Here is a 22,598-nt window from a genome sequence, read left to right as displayed (position 1 = left end):
CAGCAGACGGTGTAATGAAGGGAAGGCGCCTGTGCCGACCGGAGTGGCACAAAAGTTCGGTCCTATTAACCTATTGTTTATTCTATTACAAAAGTCAGCGTCAGCTTGGAGAAAAATAATAACGCCGTACTACAGCACGACTGCCACCGTAGTCTTATGTTGGCACCAAAACAATGAAAAATACCTACTTTATTTCAAAAACTACTTATATTTACTTTTTTGCATAAAATAGTTTCTTGCTCATGTTTAATACCTAACTAAGCTATGATTGTGAAATATTTTAATATAATCTCAATGAGATAAGGTTTTTGGAGCGACTTCACTAACTAATCGCAAAATTATCTAAGTCGATATTCAATTATGATAAAATATGTACTTCAAAAAGTCACTTGCATTATTTACTTAGCGTCTGAAATTGTGACTTGAAGGTGTGAAAATGAAGAAAAGTGTGATAATAACGATTTCTGTGATTGTCGGGTTGGTAGTGGCAGCCGGGTTGGGGGTGCTTATATGGTGGTTGGTTGCAGGACGTCATCCGAACTTTACCACTGTTTGTAAGTATTCCTAGGTTATAATATAATAAGTATAAGCTCCAAATCTGTGGAATATTAATTAAACATCCTCTCCTAGCAGTTAGATCCGAATCCGCAACTAAAACACTTATATTTTTAACTTTATTTTACTTTGGGATTTTTATCCTAATGGATATGCCAATCCCATTGTAACCTTATTCTTAATTAACGAAATAAAAAATAATAATAGGACAACAGAGAAACAATCATTGCCGAGATGCCCATGTTGAAAACTAGTCTCGACGTTCGAAGCCGGTGTAAAAATACTTATTATGTGTGAAAGTAAACTAAGTTAATCAGGTCAAATTTTACCTAAGTACCTATAAGTACTTAATAATCTATTAAGCAAAGAGTTAGTAACCCATGCAACAACAAAGTGCAACACGGTACTACGAAAGATCAATCCCTAACACTATCAGTTACAATATCTTTTAAATTGTTCATGCTATGCAAATGCAACTAAACTCCTGGTTACTATTACTACACTATGATACTAATAGAACTACTATGATACCAACCAGTATTAGAAGGCGAAGGGTTCCGCGACGTGCAACAAACAGCTGCATGGACACGCATACGTGGCACCGGGGACATGTTTTGGTGGTTCTACCCTGCCACCGCTGGCGCCCAGGCGGCCAGGCCACTCATTCTCTGGCTGGACGGGGTCACCGGCCTCTCACCCAGCTTGCTCGCTAACTTCGGCATGATCGGACCACTCGACTTCAACTTGAACGCCCGGAATGGATCATGGGTTTGTAATATTCATACTTAGGTACAGGACATTATTTTATACAATAATAAGTATCTATTCTAATCGAAAATGTATTCTAACTTACCCTTGCTGGAACAGATAAGATGGAGAAAGAGATATAGGGGAAATGCTTTTGTTTGTTGTTCCAGCAGTGGGGTCGATTGATTGAATAAGTTAGACATCTGTAGAGCATGTGGTAGGCCTTGCTTTTCTCGCATTGGCTTAAATAGTCATGAAAAGATGCCTCCTAGACACTGCATATATATCACCTAGAAAAGATGTACTTATGAGGCCTGATTATGATCATTTTGGTAAGGACATATTTAAGTTTTATACTGCCTCTGTAGGTACTTACGAACTTCTATTTTTTCTTTTAGGTGGAGGACTGCAACGTATTGTTTGTTGATGCCCCACTAGGGACTGGATTCAGCAGAGCCAATGGAAACAATGATTTGCCGCAGAATATTGATGATAACAGTAAGATTGTTACAGATACTTCAATTTTATTTAATATTTCATCAACATTTGTAGCGTGAACAAATTGTTCCTAACAAACGTCGAGAAAACTCCTTCACAAAATATAGTACTTCTAAACACAGCATTTATAGCTGCATTTCAAAAAGCTTTGTTTTATCAACACACTCGCTGCGTAGGTGTGAAACTAAATATGACCTAAATCTTTCAGCGGATCATCTCCTGTACACTTTAGAGTCTTTCTACAGTGCGCGAGAAGATTACCAGGATTCACCTCTCTACATTTTCGGCCAAGGAGACGGGGCACCACTCGCTCTGGCTCTCGCCATACGACTTGCAAAAGGTGTAAGTACAACTCAGAGCTTAGCTTTAGGATACTGTACTACGTTTTACTAGTCATCAAACAATATTGAGTCCAGTTTTTCTTCAAACACTTCACACAAACACATTATCACTTTTATTGAACACTCCTTTGCTTCTAGGCCTCGTAGTATGGAAAAATATGAATTTCTGTGTGTAACCAATTAGACCGGCACTGACTCTTTACTGTGTCACTTAATGGTTAAACCCCGGTCCACGGAGGTCCGTGTTGTTCTATGGGATTAACCAGATGACACCTTTGTTCCTCTTTGTAGGAACAAGGATTCAACTACAAAAAAAAGATAAAGAAAATATAAACCCACTTATAAGTACGTGCAATTTCTAGGTTTCCTTCTCACATAACCTGAAAGGCGTAGTTATCGGTAATGGGGTGGTCTCCCCAGCTCTGGCGCTTACTGAACTGGGCTTCTACCTCGACGAGATGGGCTATGTCGACCCAGCAGGAAGGGTCATAGTTGAAGCATTCTCCGAAGAACTCTCGGCCTTAGTAGATGGTGGACAATTTGAAGAAGCTTTTGACAAGTTCCTAACCCTGGGAGACTTTCTCAATGAGGAGGCAGGGACTGTCGCCGTCAATTTGAACTACATCATTCAAAAGCTGACGCGTACATCTACTGCTGCAAGAGGTAAGAGTTTTAAAAACAAGTGATGGAAGGACAGGATGGCATTTTATGTGTAGGTTTTGCATTAGACCACATCCTGACCTGACATCGTGTTGTAAACAGACGGGTGAAGGCAGGGGGGGGGGCGCGTTCTGTATTCGATTTCTAGTTAACTCATCATCAATTTAAGAGCCACGCTCTTGTCGGTGTAGCATTTTCCATTCCAGTCTATCAAAGGCCAATTCCTTGACTTCCCTATAAGACACGACGTTAACCTTTTCTTTAATCTGTTCCATGTAAGCTCTTCTTGGTCTTCCCCTTCCTCTCTTTCCTTCTAGCTTTCCTTCTATGATGTTTTTAATGAATTCGTCGTGTCTTATTAGGTCTCCAATCATCTTGCCTCTTCTGTCCTCAATAATTCTCAGTATTTGTCTCTTTTCCCTTACTCTTACTAGCACTTCCTCATTTGTAACCCTTTCTGTCCAACTTATTCTTTCCATCCTCCTCCAACACCACATTTCAAAGGCCTCGAGTCTCTCTCTGTCCTTCTGTGTCAGTGTCCAAGTTTCAATAGAGCAAGGGTTTCGCATGCTGACGACCGAGGTAGCCTTGCTATTACTACCCCTGCCGGACTCAGACCGCCACGGGATGTGACATCGTGGAAGCCCGTTGTCAAGAACGTTTCTTTTCAGTAAAATACTTTTTTTTTTTTTTTTTTTTTGACGTGACTTATTGTAGATTTGCCGCAGATGGCATTAACTACTTGGCCGGACAAATGGGGAGCGCTGAAGGCTCTCACCCGGTACAACGTTTAAGACAACAGGCCTGAGGGTGCCCAGTTGGGCGCGAACCTCGGCTCAGGGCGTCGTCTGAGAGGAAAAATATTTGAAAGAATTAATCGACCCTAGTGGGTCGATAGCGATAAGCGCTGAATGAGGGAAATCGTCGACCACGCCGGCGGGGTCGGTATCGGGGTCCTGAAGTGTTTGGTGTCGCGAGCTGATTGGCTGCCTCTATGGCTAGAGTAATCGGGTCGTCGGGATCGTATATTACGTCCTTCGGACGCCGATACTTTTCAGTACCGTCCCTAAGCGGGATGTATTCGGAAGCCGCAACTACCAGGGGATTTGGGTGGTGCGGAGCAGAATCGAAAAAACGTTTGGAAGCTAATTTGAGCCATTGGGCAATGGTTGGCAGACCTAGGTCAATGTGCAGATTTTCATTGCGAAGGAACCACGGAGCTCCCGTGGCTTTCCGCATGAAACGATTTTGTATTACCTGTAGACGGTGGATTTGAGAGGGACTCGCATGAGCGAAAACTACCCCTGCATAGGTCATGATCGGACGGATGCAAGTCGTGTAGATTTTGACCTTATTCCTAAGGGACAATTTACTTCGCTTGTTAAGGAGACAGTGAAGACGGCCCATTACAAACGCGGCGCGATCGCGCACACGTTTGATATGGGCCTTGAAAGTAAGACGTCTATCTAAGACTACGCCGAGATATTTGACTTGCTCCTCCCAAGGGATCGGCTTGCCAAACATCTTAATGATTTTAAGTTGACGGCGTGACCGTGGCGTGTTATAATAGCCCTTTGAAAAGTACACCGCTGCACTTTTCTCCGGGTTTACCTCGATTCTCCATTTGCGAAACCACTTGCCCAAGGCATTGGCCGCGCGTTGGAGGATTCCGGTCATCATAACTCGACCACGGCACGAAGAATAGATGGCTGTATCATCCGCAAATAAAGCTAATTCGGTATTAGGGGATTTGGAAATGTCACTAGTATACAATGAAAATAGTAAAGGGGAGAGGACGGAGCCTTGTGGGACTCCGGCATGTATCGGGTGCGGTGACGAGAGCGTCCCTTCCACGCGGTAGCGAAAGGTTCGATTTGAGAGGAAGTCTCGTATGATGTGCACGAGACGGTCTGGCACTCCCAGTGAATAAAGCTTGTAGATCAAGCCGTTGTGCCAGACTTTGTCGAACGCTTTCGCCACATCGAAGAAGAGCGCTCCCGTAGCGACAGGTTTTTTTAAGTTTAATCTACTGGAGATATGTTCAACAATACGGTGCACTTGTTGAACGCAGGAGTGTTTGGTTCTAAAACCAAACTGCTCTGGTGGAATAAGACTATTGGATTCGGCGTAGTCCCGTAATCTAGCAAATATGAGCCGCTCATAAATCTTCCCCATGGTATTGAGGAGACTTATAGGGCGGTAACTGGAAGGTTCGTTTTTAGGTTTCCCAGGCTTTGGTATACCAATTACAATTGCTTCTTTCCACTGCTGTGGAAAGACGCAGTTGCTCATGGCGACGTTGAATATTGCCGTTAGTAAGCAGATGAGGGGAGCACCGAAGTTTTTAAGGACACGATTCGTGATACCGTCTGAGCCAGGGGCTTTTCGGGTATGAAATCTTTTGATGATACCTAGTACCTCTTCCTCAGTAACCTGTGGAAGAGGAGGATCGGTGGGAGGTACAGAAGCCCTACGCTGAACTTCAGAGTTCACCGTCGAGAAGTGCCTACGATCGATAGGGAGAGTACTGGGCGAACATTGGGCTTCGAGACTGTCGGCAAGGCATTCGGCTTTTTCGTCATCGTCAAAAGCGGGGGGTTGGTTAGGCCTATTGAGAGGAGGAGTAGGAACAACCGTATCCTTTTGAAGAGACCTAGACAGCTGCCAGATGGCCTGGTGGTGGAGTAAAATACTCTCCATGCTACTTTTTTAGGGAAAAATAGGGCAGTGGTTTCCCTCTTGCCTTCCACCCCGCAGTACTCTGTATGACGCGAGTGGGATGGCGCCCAGAGTAGTCTATTACAAAGCCATACTAGGACTCCTGTCCTCTGCCTCTGAATAAGGCGCAATTAACTATAGGACATAATAGAATTCAATAAATATTTTCTTAAATTATTGGCAAATATTCCGAATGCCTGCAGACATCCAGAAATACCTAGTTATGACAGACATTCTTATGTTTTACTTATACCATAAGCGTGGCCAATCATTGGTCATCAAAAAATTTTGTATCGATCGCCATCGACTCGCAAAGAAGAACTTATACTATTTGTTTTCTGTCCCATATACTTACAGATTACTTCGGCCAGAGAGAATACCTGAGGTCGGCGCTGCAAACCGACATTGACTTCAATCAATTCATGGCGCAGACGATAGCTCCCGCCCTCGGCATCTCCTCTCCATTCTACGACGAGAGCAGAGAGGCCGTCATTCGAGCCTTCAGGGAGACTTACATGCAGCCTACTACTGAACTGGGTAAGATACGCCTGCCACTCACGACAAATGAGAAACTTATACCGAAAGGAAAGACGTGTATTGCGCCTAATATGAATATATTTTAATAATGAACCGTAATTATGACAGACTATCACAAACTAGGCTATCACTGATAGCCATTAATGGTCCGTAACCCGTAGTGTAGATAGTCTGTGATGTTGAAAAGTACTAATAAGTATACCTACTATGAGAGTACAGCAGCTGTAAGCTCCCCCATAATATATAATAACATAAGTAGGTACCTAACCTAATATTTACAAGCTAATCGGCGAATCATTCTTTACAGTGGAATACCTACTAAATAACACAGAAGTCAGTGTTACAATCTACAACGGAAATCTCGACGCGGTATCCACTACACCAGGTATTTATAACTAGGAATTATTCCTAATACCTAATAACTATATATATACTTGTTATGTAATTCGTTTATATTTAACTTTTAACCTATATATTTAGTTATTTTCGTTGTGTAAGATCTGTAGATGATATAGTAGTAATACACGAATATACAGTTAATTAACTTAACGCAAGGTATTCCATTTTTATTACCTTCTTCTACAGTAGATCTACTTAACCGTACGTTCGTAAGAATTGGCTATTTTTTCAACTGGGTACAATAATAGCTCGTTCGAATATGTTAAAATCGCAATCTTTGAAGTTGAATGCAAGCGGTCGACCACTGCAAAGCTATTAAATGGACTTTGGGTCCCATCCATTTAACAAGTCAGATATTGTTTTATTCAAACTCAGGTCAACTGAAATGGGTGAACAATCTGCAATGGGCCGGTCAAGCAGAATTCAGGAACACTAATCGTCGAACGCTGATAGTCAATAGCCTCGTCGAAGGCTACTTCCGAGAAACTGACCGACTTGCCTTCTACTGGATGAACGCTGCAGGAATCTCGGTAATGAACTTCAAACTGATTGTAGTTTTACATAAATATAATAATTATTAATTTAATACCTAAACAGTGTAATATGTCCCAGTTCTGATCACAAGCCTCCCCATTATAACTTAAATAATATAATCGTGGTAATACAGTTTCCGGATGTACCATTTTTAGCTTCCTACTGTGAAAACTGCGAAAAGTCCCATATATTTTTTTGGGGTTGAGTTGGGGGCAGATTTCTAAATATATATATATATATATATAATATAATAATAAATATAATAATAATAATAATATATATAAATATATATATATATATATATATGTTTAGCTTAAATTTAAATTTAGCTTTCCACCTCGAAAATTTCGGAATGATCCATAATCTTCCACCCCTCATTCTAGGGAAGTGGGGAGTTAGAAAGAGAAAAAAAACCTATTCAATCTTCATTATGTTCCTTCAACTATCTCCACTTAAAACATCACGTGAATTCGTTGCTCCGTTTTGCCATGAAAGACGAATGTACGATATACTAATTCGCAATTTTATTGTAACAGGTACCGCTCGATAGTCCAACTGCTATGAGGAGAGTCATGCAAAGAATAACTGGTGTCAATCCTTAAAAGTAATATTACTTATAATAAAAAATTAAGTATAGTTGGATATTTTATTTTCCGTTTGGTACTCGCTTACTTTGCCAATCAAATCGATATGGGAGCGCACCACAGAGAAACATGGGCCTCTGTCTCAAAGAACCTGTAATAAATAACAATGGCGGCAAAGGGAGGAAATCTCACCGCCTTTAAATAAAGATCGTGGCACACACAGCGCCTAAAGAAAGATAAAAAAGTATCACTAAAGTAAAGAGATGTTTGAAACCTGGCCAAAATGTAGATAAAAAAATAAAAATATTTTTTTTACTGTGGTAACATTTAAATTAAAGTGTCAGTTGCGTTTTTAACTTATTTTTTTTAATTCATAAGAAATTATAGAAAGAAAGAAACATAGCGGCTTACACCTCAGAACAATAACTAAAGCATAGAAGGAAGGCTAAAATAAGAATTCAGAAACTATAAACCGGCTCTCTTCTAGCTTACGACACAAACTATGAGTGAGAAAAGGACAAATGATTCGCTCTTTGCTTCATTTTTTCCGAGGTTGTCACAACATGAAATGTCATTTGGACCTATTGGACTCATTTTAATTCGGCCAAATACATAGTAACATACATAAGAAGATTTTACTTATATTTACCGAACTATTTGACACGGTCGCGTGAACTTTGTTTACGAGTGTCTTGTGTTCAGATTGTTTTAAGTGATAATTTAACAATATTTTTCCAAATAAATGGAAAGAAACTTTTATTTATATCAAATAATTGAGTGTCTCGACTCTGTGACATTATGTCTTGTGTGGTATGGGGCTGCAGCTCACATTCAGGAAGAAAAGAAAATAGCCAACAACTTCTGTCGTTTCATCGGTAAGTTTTTTGTAATTTTCTAGTGAAATGTGAACTGCTGAACAATTTTAGGAAAGTAATATGTTTTGCTGAATAGATTTGTAGCATAAAATATTTGAGATATCCATTATATTATACGTTTCATCGATGAATACGGAATTGATTTGAGGTTATGTTGATTGTCCATAGTGATGTACTAAAATTATCGATACTTTTAATTTTTAGATTTCCTGTAGACGATAACAAAGAGAAAGAATGGATAATTCGCATTAATAGACGAAATTGGATTCCAAATAAGTACAGCCGTATTTGCTCGAAACATTTTACTGCGGATTCATTTATGTGTATTCCTAATTCAAAGTGGAGGCGTCTTCGAGACGATGCTATTCCTACATTGAACATTATAGATCAGACAGATGAAATGGTGTTTAAATTTATATTTAAATATATATAGCTGCAAACCCACTGACTGACTCACTCACTCACTCACTCACTGACATAATTGTTCTCCCAGAAGGAGCGTCGGGGGGTGAAAATGATGTATGGGGGGTGTGATCGGGACCTCTCGGTGAGTATGGGAAAACTTCCAGATCTTGGAAAACTGCTCCGCATCAGGTAGACACCCTACGGCCTGGCAAAACTATCGCACCTAGAAAGATTCTTTTTTCACAAAACCTATTTAAATCTTGGTCAAATTGTATTGTCGGTGAAAAAAAATCAAAATGGCGGAAAAAAAAGATGGCCGCCATACAAAATTTCGTTTTTCCAGAAAATGTCTCGGAGGTAAAAATGATGTATGAGAGGTGTGATCGAAACGTCAAGCTGAGTATGGAAAAACTGTTAGATCTTGAAAAACTGCTCCGCATCAGGGAGACACCCTACGGCCTGGCAAAACTATAAAACCTGGAGCAATTTTTCTTTCGCGAAACATATTTAAATCTTGGTCAAATCCAATCCCTGCTGAAAAAAAACCAAAATGGCGGAAAAACAAGATGGCCGCCATACAAAATTTTCGTTTTTCCCGAAAATGCCTCGGGGGTAAAAATGATGTATGAGGAATGTGATCGAAACATCATGTTGAGTATGGAAATACTTTTCTATCTTCGAAAGCTGCTCCGCATCAGGGAGACACCCTACAGCCTGGCGAAACTATCGCACATGGAACTTTTTTGTTTTCACGAAGCCTATTAAAGTCTTGGTCAAATTTTATCGCCGGTGAAAAAAAAACAAAATGGCCGAAAAACAAGATGGCCGCCATACAAATTTTTCTTTTTCCAGAAAATGTCTCAGAGGTAAAAATGATGTATTGGGGTGTGATCGGAACGTCATCTTGGAAAACTGCTTCGCATCAGGGAGACACCCTACGGCCTGGCAAAACTATAGCACCTAGAACTTTTTTGATTTCACGAGATCTATTTTAGTCTTGGTCAAATTCTATCGCGGTAAAAAAATAGCGGGAAAACAAGACACGCGAGCAGCTTGCTGCGAGCGAACCACGCGACATCTAGTTTATATTTAAATTTCAGCCTAGCCTGCATCATCTCACTGCTGGCTAGATAGATAAGATATTTGTATCATGTTATCACAACACGTTTATATTATCTATCATTCAACTACATATTATTATGTACTTAATAAACTTAGTATATACTAAGTCTGTAGTTGTTTTATGTCTAAACAATTATGAGTTGTACACGTTTTATATAAGTAAATGATTATTATCTTTGATTTCAGATATTAAATCCAAAAGTGTCGACTGGATTTACATGAAAAGGTATATCAAATAATTTTCTTTTTATATTTTTATCATGATATACATATATAGAGTGTATAATTCAACCAGCTGCACAATGCACTTAAATCAGATATATTTTACTTTTATTTTTATAGATTATTTTGTACATACACTATTTTAACATTATTATTAAACTTTATTTCAGTCAGTTCAAGAAGACGAGATGAAAAATTTAAAAGAAAAGCTGAACAAGTCACGCCTCAAGATCAAACGACTTAATGAAAAAAAAAGTCAATGTGACAGGGTGTCACAAAGACAGTTTCTAAACAAATTGACACTGTTTAGAAATTAATAAATTTGTATTTATTGTAAATATAATGTACATAATTAATAACGTGTAAAATAAATACTTGCTAATGAACAGATTTACGATCTAATTTATATTTCATTTTACCTCCTGTTCTTATTTACTCCTACTCCAACACTCCAGGTTGATACGAACTGCGCCCAATAAAGAATGTAATGAATGTTATAGATTTGTGTAAGCGACTTAGATAAATCTTGACTAAACCTTCCTTTACAAATACAAATATACTTTATTGCACACAACATACAATACTTACAAGTTTTACACGAAAGATACAGTATACCACCTACCTACCTTTTACTTTCCCTTTCTGTTCTCTTATGAATACTTGTATGCCGTATTTTTTTTTAAGTATAATGCTATATCTAGTAGGTACGAGTATGGTAATCCTAGTATTGAAACAGCTTGTAGCCCTAGTAAAGACCGCCATTTTATGTTTACAGAGTGGCACGTTTTTTCTGTAGGTATTTCCAGTCCATACTCTTTTCTATGTCTATGGCGTGAGCCCATCGGGCCTCTTACCGTCTGTGCGGCTTAGACCCGGCGGTTCCAATTTGCACGGCACGTCGATCGACACCAGTGCACGGCGGATGACATCATAAATAAATTCGAATATTACAAAATACTTACCGATGAAACGATAACAGTTGGCTATTTTCTTTCCTTCCTGAATGTGAGCTGCAGCTCCAAACTAATATAAACCAGACAATATAATCCAAAAATGGTTAGATACTTACCTATCAGAGACAGAGTCTCCTTTCATCAAGAAGAAGATAATTGCATCCTACAAAAAGAAATCTTGTAAAAAAAATTTATCGACATTAATTGTAAGTAAATTTAATTTTATCGACATATTAGTAAAGTGAAACCCAACACTAGGCAATGAAAAACTTGTGACAACCTACGAAATTACGAAACAATTTTTGTATATGCGTCTTTGTCTAACATTACGCCGGTTCCGTAAGATAAAGTAGAGCAGAATTATAGAGTTCTGTTGCTATTTTAGCCTTCCTTCTATGCTTTAGTTATTGTTCTGAGGCTTACACAAGGCTTACAGATAGCACTATCTCTTTCCAATCTACGTATTTGTACTATTGTATTCGATCGAAGCGAAGTCAAGAGTTCATGTTCATTACATACCTACAATGTTTGTGTGTGGAAATTGATTTATATTATAGTGGTTTTCTAGTTTGTTTATAAACTGTACATTTAAATTATAATTCTACGTCTTCAGTAACCTTGTAAAAATTCAAGTGGTTCATAAATTGTGTATTATACCTTTAATTCGTCGTCCTAAATGAGGCTTTAGCATCTTCCTCTTTTCTGCCGAAGAATCTTCTTTATAGCAGGTTAAAATGGCTGATATTCTGGATATTTTGGATATTGAGCAGCCGCAAACCTCTGAGATCAGTAGGGACAGTATCATCCATGGAGATAAGAACAAAAAGAAGTATGTGACTGCCAAAGCTGTGAAGCGGCCAGAGGGCATGCACAGAGAGGTGTTTGCTCTGCTTTACAATGATAATAATGAGTTGCCACCACTACTACCTACAGACACAGGTAAGGAAATCAAAATGTCATATTTAATAGCAACAAACCTATCTATAACTATAGTTATATATAATAACTATAGTACCTATCTGCATGCATTTATTTCTAATCTCCAGCTTATCTAACAGATTTGTTCATTCTACTATTATTCCTCTACTTAAATAAATTTCCTTACGTAAAACTTCCTATAAATTGGACAGACCTATTAACCACTTTATAAGTAATGTATTTTTATCAAGATGTATTTACCTAAGCTATTAAAATAATCTATTTATAGGCAAAGCCTATAAACAAACAAAGGCTAAGCTGGGTATGCGTAAGGTGAGGAAATGGCAATGGGCACCATTCACAAACCCAGCACGAAAAGACAATGCAGTGTTCTACCACTGGAAGAGAGCCTCCGATGAACCCAAAGAGTATCCGTTTGCTCAGTTTAACAAGGTAAGTGTTACCATTATTTTATGTATAATAATAAAAAAAATATTCATATTGACCAAAAATGTTCTATTTAATGTTTCTTTTGTCAAATACATCTATAAATGAAAAAACAACATGTATTGCTTCTTGGAGAAAGCAAGAGAAGTATGTCAGGATCAAAGCAAATGGAATTCTATAGACTCTGCTTACCCCAGTGGGAAATAGGCGTGAGTTTATGTATGTATATACATCCTATAAATATTCCTCTACTGTGCATCATTATCCTTTTGAATTGGAATATTAATTAAAAAGTAAACTGAATCTTATTTTCCTCTCCAAACACAGCAAGTATCAATTCCTTCATACTCAGAGTCTGAGTACAATCAATACCTCAAGTCAGAAGACTGGAGTCAAGGAGAAACCGACCACCTGATGGACTTGTGCCAAAGATTTGACCTCCGCTTCATTGTGATACACGACCGCTGGGACCGTGCTGCTTTCAGAGACCGCAGCATTGAGGATCTTAAGGAGAGATATTATAATATCTGTGGCATTCTTAGTAAGGTATGTTTAGTTTATAGTTCTCATTTTAATGAAACTGATTATGGTTCAAACCCTCTAATAAACTGTAGTAGAGGAGAAGGTAGGCCTTTGCTCAGCAGTGGGATATCATAGACTTGAGAAAAGAAAACTACTTATGCACAGTACTAATGAAATGATGAATGATTACTTAAAAAAAAATACGAAAATATATTTCAGGTTAAAACAAATCCATGGTCCAATACAGTAACCATGGTCAATGGAGAGAAAAGAATCTATCAGTATGATGCTGAACATGAAAGGAAGAGGAAGGAACAATTAAAAAGACTATTTGACAGAACACAAGAACAGGTAAATGAAAGACCAATATAATATCAGGCTAAAATGTACTTTAAAGAACTCAATCTATAAGCACAAATCCTTGCAGCAAGTAACCCAACACTGTCTTTAGAAGTAAACCTGAAGATTATCCAGTATTATTTATTAATTAATAAATTCAATATTAACATTCAAAACATAAAAGGATCATAAGAATGGTTGTTATGTAAAATAATCACTTTCACAGATTGAAGAAGAGCAAATGCTCTTAGCTGAACTGAAGAAGATTGAGGCAAGGAAACGAGAGAGGGAACGGAAAACTCAGGACCTGCAGAAATTGATATCCCGTGCAGACAGTGGCAACATTTTGGCAACCAACAACGTGAGCGCGACAGAAGGTGCCGCCACACCGTCCAGCGCCGCAGCCACCATTGCTCGCAGGCATGACAGAAAACTGCAGAAGAAGAAATTATCCACACAACAAAGACCTCTACGAGCTGTCGAGAGTGTTGTAAGTGCCTGTTGTTGTTCTTTGGCTAAAGTACAAAAAGAAAATTGCTGTAAATTGCTAAGTAGAGGTAGATTGATTGTCAAATGACGTAATTTCAGACAGTAGAGTGGTCGGGCATCAAGTTCCCCGAGGCACGCGGCACGGGCGTGTGGTTACGCTCGCAACGTATGAAGCTGCCGCCAGGAGTGGGTCAGCGGAAGACTAAGGCCATAGAGCAAGAGCTACGACTTATGAATATTGGTACATATTATTTCACTAATAACACGGACGAAGATGCAGAGGCGGAACAAAAGAGCAGTCTGAGTTTTTAAATATATTTATTTACTTATACAGAATTTCGACGTGTAGCATCATTTACGCTCTTTGTATATACTTTTACTACATCAGGAATCTGAATATTACCACATACACACAGTTAATACACTTAACAAGTAAAAATGTTACAGATTTTTTAATAACTTCATTTGTTTTTAATAGACATAGCTCCGACTCCGACGGAATCTATCTGCAAGCATTTTAACGAGCTAAGATCAGACCTGGCCCTAGCACTAGACCTCAAGAATGCACTAACAGCCTGCGAGTTTGATCTACAAGCACTCAGACATCAGTATGAAGCTCTGAACCCTGGAAAGGTTGGTAACATAATAATATGCAATATAAAAAGCCTGTATACATCCAACTGCTGGGCACAAGCCTACCCTCAATTAACTGGAGAAGTTGGTAAAAATTCCAAATTGCCTGTTCAAAAAATGATATATTAAGATTCAATTTTGTTTCAGACTTTAACAATACCTCCATCAATCTGCAGTTCCACTACAACAGACAATGAAAGCAAACCAGTAGGAGAAATTATTGATGTTGTAGGTTCGCCTGGTGCACTGAATACAACCATATAGTATTACCATACTTGTCTTTGAAAGTACAATGCAATAATTTGCAAAATTAGCTGATAAGGAAATAAAAACTGTGTAATAGATTGATAGTGTTTTCTTTTGTAGACTATCAATTCCACTGGCAGTCAAAATCATATATCAAAAAATGTGGTAAAGTGGGAACCTAGTTGTTAAGAGCAGGTGCAAATTTGAAATTGTCCCCTAGTTAGTACTAGGGGACAATTTTTAGGGGACTTATTTAGTAATAAGTAGACTTATCAGTAGTGGTTGCCTTTGGGGCTTGAGCCCTTTCAACTCATCCACTACCTACCTCTGGCTCTGTGATCTGGGCTGTGGTGCAGGGTAAACACTTAGAGATTTAAATGAAACACATATATAAACTAAAATATGATTTATTACTAAATAGCACCTTTTGGTGCACCATAAGCATCTGGCATTCTCTCTATAGTATACTTGTGCTCAGCTACATACATAATTGGCACACCAGGGATCTTCCTTATTCTGCGCTTTAAGTCCTTATCATTAGTTGCTACAATATAACACTTGTGTTGGGTCACTCTCTGTACTATACAGTCATCAGCATAGGTCCCTTTATGGAGGCATGCTATCCTCTCGAATCGAGGATCTTTTATTATCCTTAAAGCAACACGGTATTTGCGGCCGAGCTTTTCTAACTCTCCCAGCACACAGTCTGTTATGTACGGAATACATTTAGCATACAGACAATCCATCATGTTCTGTACTATGTCAAGTTTATTTTTTATAGAAAAGTTTATGAAATTAGTGTCGATGAGAATGTGATACGGCGGACCAAGCTGCGTGTTGTACTGGAAGAACAAGGCAGAGCTTGCTTGTGGCACCTCACGAATCTTCAACGCGTGAGGGTCCTCTGGCTTTTTCTTCTTTGGTTCGGCTCTTACAGCCTCCTTTATTCGACTATCACTTGGACTTATCATTTTCTTCATCTTAGCGAACTTCCTTTCCACTATTTTCCTCGTCTTTTTTTGTTTTCCCTGAAATAAACACCAGTCGTGTCATCCATTATATTTAATAGACAATTTGTAATATAATAACTAAAAGCAAATAGATTACCATTTTTCGTTTTCAAAATACTGCCGTGAGAAAACAATATATTACTTTTATAAATCAATTATAATTTTACAACACTGGAAAAATGTAAACACGAACATAACCTAACTTGATTCGCAATCGCACGCAGTGCACGCACTCGACTTGAGGTTCACATCGCATCCGTCACACGCTCGCATCAACCAAAGACCAACCAATGTTACTGAGACTGACCTGACCTATACACAGCCACCCCCACTATAAAAAAAAACGATAAGTTGCACGACCAACCAACCAGTTGGATTGATATATCTATGATTTTTTCCTTCATTCGCTTGGTCATTCATTCGCCCGACCCATTCCATAGCTTTTTTTTTTTAATCGTACTCGTACTGGGCTCGGCCACAGACTAATAAGAAGATTTACGTGCAAAGTTGTATCAGACGACCGATTTCCATAGATATTAGGGATATAGACTAAACGGGGATGAGTTGAATTTGGCATTTAATAGTTTTTGGTTACACTGAGCCTTTGATCAAAAGCAATAAGTTCTATCAATTTCACCCCATTTGTCCTCTATATAAGGGAAAATAACTTTTCTTAGCTGTAAAGTGTTTTGTTTTACGTATTTAGAATATTAAAGATTTTTTTTTATTTTTAACACGTTGGCGCGCGGTACTTTTTCGGAAATTAGCAATAGCAATTATCGATCCCGTACTGTTAAATTTATGAGAAATCAAAACACTACATAACGATAGTAACATCTATGACAGTAATCTGCATATACCGTACTGATGAGGGTAATATAGAAAAAATATTTACTTAGGATCAGTACATCTAAAACCGTAGTCGCAATAACCGTACTGTGTCTACCTAGCATAATATAGGATCCAGGTGAATCAAAGTACGGCTTCAACCGCAGTGCTGTCATGACCGTATTTACACTGTTGAGAAACTCATCTCTCCAATCTGAGATTCAGTACAGCTTCAGCCGAATTATGGCGAACAAAATTGCATACACCTATTACTGTCATAACCGTAGTGTGGATGTGTGAGTAGACTGCATATGTGTGAGTTATGGCTCAAAGAAACTTTGCTTTTTTTTAATTGCTGACAGTCGCGCAACTCAACTTTCTTTTTTTTTGTTTTGGTTTTCCCCGAAAGGTAAGGCAATGGGAACTATGCCCATACAGCGTATTTTTTTCTTGATGATTAATGAAATGATGAAAGGTGATGATGATGAAACCTAAGCCCCCACCCTCGGAGTAGACTCCTACTCCGAACCCCAAACGAATTAACTCAAAAGTCCGCATAAAGTTTCGAGTTATGAAGCGGCTTCCTGCCACGAAGCGAAAATAGGCAGATACACTTAGTTCATTGAATACTCCAATATAATAACACTCGCGAATGTCTTCCGACTAACTTAATGCGATCATTAACCACAAAACACCACTTCGTATTAATTATTTAGATTATCCAATAAAGAAAGCAACTGTCCCGTTCCCGTTTCCCGCCAAAAAGCCGCAACTTAACTTTCAATGCATAATGGCCCCGATTCCTGCAAACACCGCCTAATTTTATTTTAAGTTATATCCGTCATTTTCATACCCGTCGAAAAGGAAAGGGACGGATGATTCACAGCTCTTAATTTTAGGAAGAATGAGTAAATGAATGTGTCGGGTTATTGACTGATGTAAAATTTTTAGACGGTTGGTTTAGATTTGTGCTTAAAATTGACGTGTGTTCCATAAATTTTATGCTTGTCAATTACCCGTCCCTTTCCTTTTCGGCGGATAAGAAAATGACAGATATAACTTAAAATAAAATTAGATGGTATTTACAGGAATTAGCACCAGTGTGACCTTTAAAAGTATATTTATAATGTTCCACTAGCAAATCTTATACGCGAAACAAAAAATTATCACGAACAAAGTGACTGCCAAGGTTAATGAGTCTCTAAGCTCAAACAATAAAGCTTCTGGATATTGTCATTATAATCTCTATACAAAGGCAGAGAACCAATATTTGACTCGATGCACTTATAACGATGTAACACGGGAAAATATCACGAAAATTTCACCATCAACAAAAGAATGTGTGAGCACCGAACGAATGTCACTGAACTATCGTTCTCATAAACATGAAATGGCCGATCGGGGGTTGAGGTTGAGTACGCGAGGGGCGCAGTTGACATATCCCCCGTTGCGTACCTATAAGTCGAAAACTTTTTCTATAAGAGTGAATCAGCCGTGGAGCTGGCTGTCAGCTGTCAGTTATTGGCATATTTTCAATTTGTCTGGATTTTTCTTTGGAATATTGTTAAAGAGGTTGTAGATATGACTACAAACCTAACTGCCCTAGAACTTCTGAATTTAGGCGACGGGGACAGGACCCGGCCATGGATTAATCAGCATTGGTCTAAAGTACTAGGACTTCTCTTTGGGGTCAGCACAGGAGTGATCATTAACTTTGGCACACGACGTCCACTATTCAGCGGTAATCTATTACATAATAACAATAACAAAACAATAAAGTGCACTATTAGGATCAAAATATGATCATCCACGTTATTTTCAGGTATACAAAAACATGTTCTTGGCGTTGCTGGATGGACTATCGCGCTAACTACTTTACAGAACATACGTAACGACTACCTCGCAGAAAAGGACGCTGTTCTTAGACATTACGCTGAACTTCATCATGAGGACTTCTGCCCTGCACGTAATTACCTTTAATTTTATTTTTACTTACTTTGCTTATAAGTTATAACATAACGCCCGTATTCCCAATGGGCTAGGCAGAGGTGTAGGGCAGTATATCCACCCATTCCTTGCCAGCTATGTTATGTGTATACTTAGCTTATCATTTTAACAAATAGTTAAGTATTACTCGATATAGGTATATAATGAAATATAATCTCATCTATTTTCCTTACAGCAAGGAAGAAGTATGCGGATGTTCTGGAGCCTTGGATCCCAATCCGCTAAGGATATTAGTATAAAAAATATATTAGATCAAACTACAGAAATCATTTAATATCATGTTTTAGTAAATAATTTATTGTAGGTACAGAACAACTATAATGTTTCTCTCCCATAAATTTTGTTATGTAGGTACTTAATTTCACTCAAAACTATAATATGTGAAGAAAAGTCAACCGTAAAGGTAAATAAATGAAAATCTTATTATAGGTACATCTTTGTTTAATACCTATTATACTGGCACTGAAATAGTTTCCTATAATACAAACAATAAGTTACGACAAATTCAAACCATAGCTTTTGCCAAAATCATAACCTTTATGTTGATGCATATAATGCTGTGCCAATGCACTAGTGTAATCAAAGGCTTCACCACATATTGTGCAACTTGGAGTTTCTATCAGACTTTTACTAGAGTATGGATGATGATATACATCCTTCATCTCTTTATGTTCATATGGAAGTAATGTGTGGTGCCCAAGAGGGTTTTGTCCTGGAGGGGGGATGTCCTGGGGTTTCTCATTCACCAGATGGGCAATATGATGACTGTCCTTAACAGGAGCTATAGGTACATCTTTGCCTACATCTATACCAATGATATCAATATTACTACTATTGTTATAAGCTTCACTTTGCATTTTATTATCTTGAGGCAGTATTTGGTGCTTTTTGAGTTTGTGTAATTTCTGAAACAATGGAGAAAATAGTAAAGGTTTTGAATATTTAATGTAGCTTGCTATTTCACAAGAACCAATCAAGAAACCTTACTTATGATGTAACTGGGTAAGGTATATTTCTTGTTACTACACTTAAGCAATGGTAGCTCAGGTGAAAGAACATTACTGTTAGATCATAGGTACCCATGCTATGACTAGCTGGTAATTGTTTCGGGATTCATGTTTGCATAACATAACAAATACTTTAATGCACACACAGGACATACAAAACAGAAATAGTACAACAGTCGGCCTTATTGCTAAGTAGAAATCTCTTCCAGGCAATTGTCAACAAGCAAACTTACAAGATCTCTAGCGTGGATATAGGCAGACCCACAAAGGTCGCATTTAAAGTTCCTGACACCACGGTGCTTGCTCATATGTCGCGTCAGCTCACTCGACGTAATGAATGATTTGTTACATAAAGTGCATACCTGTTGGCAAACATGATTATTTTACAAGAGCCATCTTTTTCCATGCAATAATGCTTAAATTGAGTGCCATAAATGTATACGCCAATAAATTTACCAATGTAATTTGCACCAAAATTATTCCACTAAAATCTAAATGGACAGATTTGATGTCTCTTGGCAGATCCAGCATCCATAATGGCAAAACATGTATGTAAATACTGTACTGTCTCTTAGGAATAAAAATCCCTGAGCGACATGGTGTAGTTGTGTATCAATACTACAGCTTATTTTGTTATGTATTGTATAGTTATGGATTGTTTGACTATTATCATAACTCTGTAAATTATAAGGCTGGCATAACCACCAAGAGTGGCTCAAGCATAGATGAAAATTAGGTAAAAAAAAAATACACCAAGTTAATACTGAATGTTCTGAATCTTTAAGATCCCAAAGTCCTTTTAAAATTCAAACCCTATTGTTTAACAATAGTGTCTAGAAATCCGGACATTAGAGGGTTAAGATCACAATATGCTCTAGCAACACCACAGTAAAAAAGGCATGTCAAGTAATGTTCGAAACCAGCCCTTGTCTTGTTGCCTTAAGTTATTACTGATATCCTGCGTATGACCACAGACAAGATTACTTACATGATCTCTTTGCCCTGTATGTATTTTAAGATGAGCATGAAGATTGCCTTGTGCTGAAAATCTTTTGCTGAAACAGGTAAAATAGAACTTAATTTTAATATTAAGTTACAAATTACTACATTCCTTACATTTAAATAGGAATGGCAGAAGGGAGGCCTTTGTTAACTATAGAACTGCATAGAATAGGGAGGTTGAGGTTAATCAAAGTAACTTATTTATTCTACATTAATGCTAGGGGACGTAATTGTTACTAATTAAATAAGTTAGTAAACTGCAGTTTCAATTCAATGTGGAAAATTTAAACCACAATTGCAATCTTACCTGCAAACTTCACACTGGAATGGTTTCTCCCCAGTATGAACCCGTTGATGTATGGTTAAGTTATGTTTCTGTGTGAACCGGCGAGGGCAGTACATACACGAGAATGGCTTATCACCTGTGTGTGTTCTGATAATAAAAAAAGGTATTTTAGACCATTTTAACAAAGTGCCAATGTTGCCATTACCAACATCAACTGTAGTAAAAACTTTGGACCCCTTTCTACAGAATAAGTTACCATCATTATGACTCGCCTAGTTCCGGCCAAATAGTTAATGCCATATGTGGCAAATTACAATAAGTCATACATATCAAAAATTACTGATATTACTGGCTTAGACAGGAATATTATTTTTATTTTACCTAATGTGCATATCCAACTTAGCTTGACACCGGAACTGTTTGTCACACTGGTAGCATGCATGCACTGGTTTTGGCTTTGGTTTGGGCCCCCGCTTTAATTTTTGTGATTCAGGTTTCCTTTTATAATTTGTGCTGGTTTTCTTTTGCTGACTTAATTTGCATTTACTGCAAAAAAATGGTACGAAAATAAGAATAATAAATAATACCAACAGCAGCTAGAACTTTTGTGAGATGGAATTATTAAATAATCATTACTTCCAAATATTACTATACTGACCATCTTTTTATTATTGTTTGATGAGTAACCTGGAAAGGAAATATTTTTATAGGTATCAAAGTTATCTACATGGCAATTTAATAAGCTAACTTTATGAGATTCATTACTTACGAAAGGATCTGTCATAACAGCAACATCTATAGATCTGAAAGAAAATGAAATGGAACAAATAATATACTTAATTTAATATGTATTTGTTACCTAAGTATGTAAAGAGCTATATGGCAAACAAATATTTAGTTTGATAGATAGTGTAATTGTAGAATATATTTAATAAGTAAAAGTATTACTACTTACTTCTCTGGCGCTCGTAAACCTAGGTATTGCCTTAAACGAACATCTGCACTTTCACATGTTTGTTTGAAATGAAATGCAACTCCCAACTTATAAATACAGTTACTACACATTAGCTCTGGGAGACCATCATCTCTATTTATCTAAAAGAAGAAAAGACAGTGTATAAATTACTAAATACTTCATGAAGAAAACAAAAGTTTGTTGGATGTTGTACCTTTATGTTACAGCAGTATTCTATCATCTCACACAAGGATATGTTAAAGTTTTTGGTAAATACCGACGACAAAACGCCTTCTTCTAAACAAATTCTACATATTTTATTCATAATTTCAGTATTTTCAGTAAAATCCTGTACAATATTCGGAAGCAGCTTTGTCCCTCTTCAAGTCAGAGTCAACTGTCATCAAGTCAACGAAAATAACGGACGGACGGTTACTTGTTATTATTAACGGATTATAACGGACGCGTTACTTTACGTTTTTTCAGACTACCTACCACACCGCTGCTAGACAGGTCTTTGGACAGCACCTCGACAGCACAGACCAAGTAGGGATACTACGCATCTAGACAGCAAAGCATTGAAAAAAGAACAAGAATATTTTTGTTTTGATAACGTCGTCGTCTGTCTTAGGCAGGTCGACTAGCTATCCGTTCGATAACAGCGTCAAAACGACCGAACTGACTCATCGACCGTGTCGGTCCAAGTGTCGGTCGGGTGGGGCATAGATATACTATCGATTAAATCAATATATTGAAAAT

The 22,598-nt window shown here is 37.8% G+C and overlaps 5 protein-coding genes and 1 long non-coding RNA gene across 6 annotated transcripts; 4 read left to right on the top strand and 2 right to left on the bottom strand.

Annotated features, from left to right (window-relative positions):
- The first annotated feature begins 353 nt into the window (after window positions 1-353).
- On the top strand, window positions 354-7,625 carry LOC126368040 (retinoid-inducible serine carboxypeptidase-like). Its single transcript, XM_050011898.1, has 9 exons — window positions 354-554; window positions 1,094-1,323; window positions 1,701-1,800; window positions 2,009-2,142; window positions 2,504-2,804; window positions 5,877-6,056; window positions 6,364-6,441; window positions 6,831-6,985; window positions 7,526-7,625. Exons 1-9 carry the CDS (start codon window positions 437-439, stop codon window positions 7,589-7,591), a joined length of 1,362 nt encoding a protein of 453 aa, XP_049867855.1. The 5' UTR covers window positions 354-436; the 3' UTR covers window positions 7,592-7,625.
- Window positions 7,626-7,991: 366 nt separating this feature from the next.
- On the top strand, window positions 7,992-11,566 carry LOC126368115 (uncharacterized). Its single transcript, XR_007566540.1, has 3 exons — window positions 7,992-8,448; window positions 10,162-10,201; window positions 10,368-11,566. It is a non-coding gene; the product is annotated as an uncharacterized LOC126368115 (long non-coding RNA).
- Window positions 11,567-11,650: 84 nt separating this feature from the next.
- Window positions 11,651-14,834, top strand: LOC126368035 (DNA methyltransferase 1-associated protein 1). The gene is made up of 8 exons (XM_050011890.1): window positions 11,651-12,089; window positions 12,358-12,521; window positions 12,843-13,061; window positions 13,257-13,388; window positions 13,603-13,866; window positions 13,965-14,106; window positions 14,344-14,498; window positions 14,646-14,834. The coding sequence occupies exons 1-8, from the start codon at window positions 11,885-11,887 to the stop codon at window positions 14,760-14,762; spliced, it is 1,398 nt and encodes a 465-aa protein (XP_049867847.1). The 5' UTR covers window positions 11,651-11,884; the 3' UTR covers window positions 14,763-14,834.
- Window positions 14,835-15,135: 301 nt separating this feature from the next.
- On the bottom strand, window positions 15,136-15,977 carry LOC126368093 (rRNA-processing protein FCF1 homolog). The gene is made up of 2 exons (XM_050011978.1): window positions 15,852-15,977; window positions 15,136-15,772 (listed from the first exon to the last, which is right to left on the bottom strand). The coding sequence occupies exons 1-2, from the start codon at window positions 15,852-15,854 to the stop codon at window positions 15,158-15,160; spliced, it is 618 nt and encodes a 205-aa protein (XP_049867935.1). The 5' UTR covers window positions 15,855-15,977; the 3' UTR covers window positions 15,136-15,157.
- Window positions 15,978-18,084: 2,107 nt separating this feature from the next.
- On the top strand, window positions 18,085-19,017 carry LOC126368100 (NADH dehydrogenase [ubiquinone] 1 subunit C2). Its single transcript, XM_050011986.1, has 3 exons — window positions 18,085-18,323; window positions 18,405-18,548; window positions 18,765-19,017. The coding sequence occupies exons 1-3, from the start codon at window positions 18,164-18,166 to the stop codon at window positions 18,812-18,814; spliced, it is 354 nt and encodes a 117-aa protein (XP_049867943.1). The 5' UTR covers window positions 18,085-18,163; the 3' UTR covers window positions 18,815-19,017.
- A 13-nt stretch (window positions 19,018-19,030) lies between these two features.
- On the bottom strand, window positions 19,031-22,241 carry LOC126368049 (zinc finger protein 724-like). Its single transcript, XM_050011916.1, has 9 exons — window positions 22,054-22,241; window positions 21,840-21,979; window positions 21,654-21,687; window positions 21,543-21,571; window positions 21,266-21,430; window positions 20,906-21,031; window positions 20,585-20,651; window positions 19,830-19,958; window positions 19,031-19,494 (listed from the first exon to the last, which is right to left on the bottom strand). The coding sequence occupies exons 1-9, from the start codon at window positions 22,162-22,164 to the stop codon at window positions 19,084-19,086; spliced, it is 1,212 nt and encodes a 403-aa protein (XP_049867873.1). The 5' UTR covers window positions 22,165-22,241; the 3' UTR covers window positions 19,031-19,083.
- Window positions 22,242-22,598: the final 357 nt, after the last annotated feature.

This window comes from Pectinophora gossypiella, chromosome 7, assembly GCF_024362695.1.
Source record: "Pectinophora gossypiella chromosome 7, ilPecGoss1.1, whole genome shotgun sequence".
Taxonomy (NCBI): domain Eukaryota; kingdom Metazoa; phylum Arthropoda; class Insecta; order Lepidoptera; family Gelechiidae; genus Pectinophora; species Pectinophora gossypiella.
Note: the sequence above shows the minus strand (reverse complement) of the source record. Positions and strands in the feature narration are given on the sequence as shown.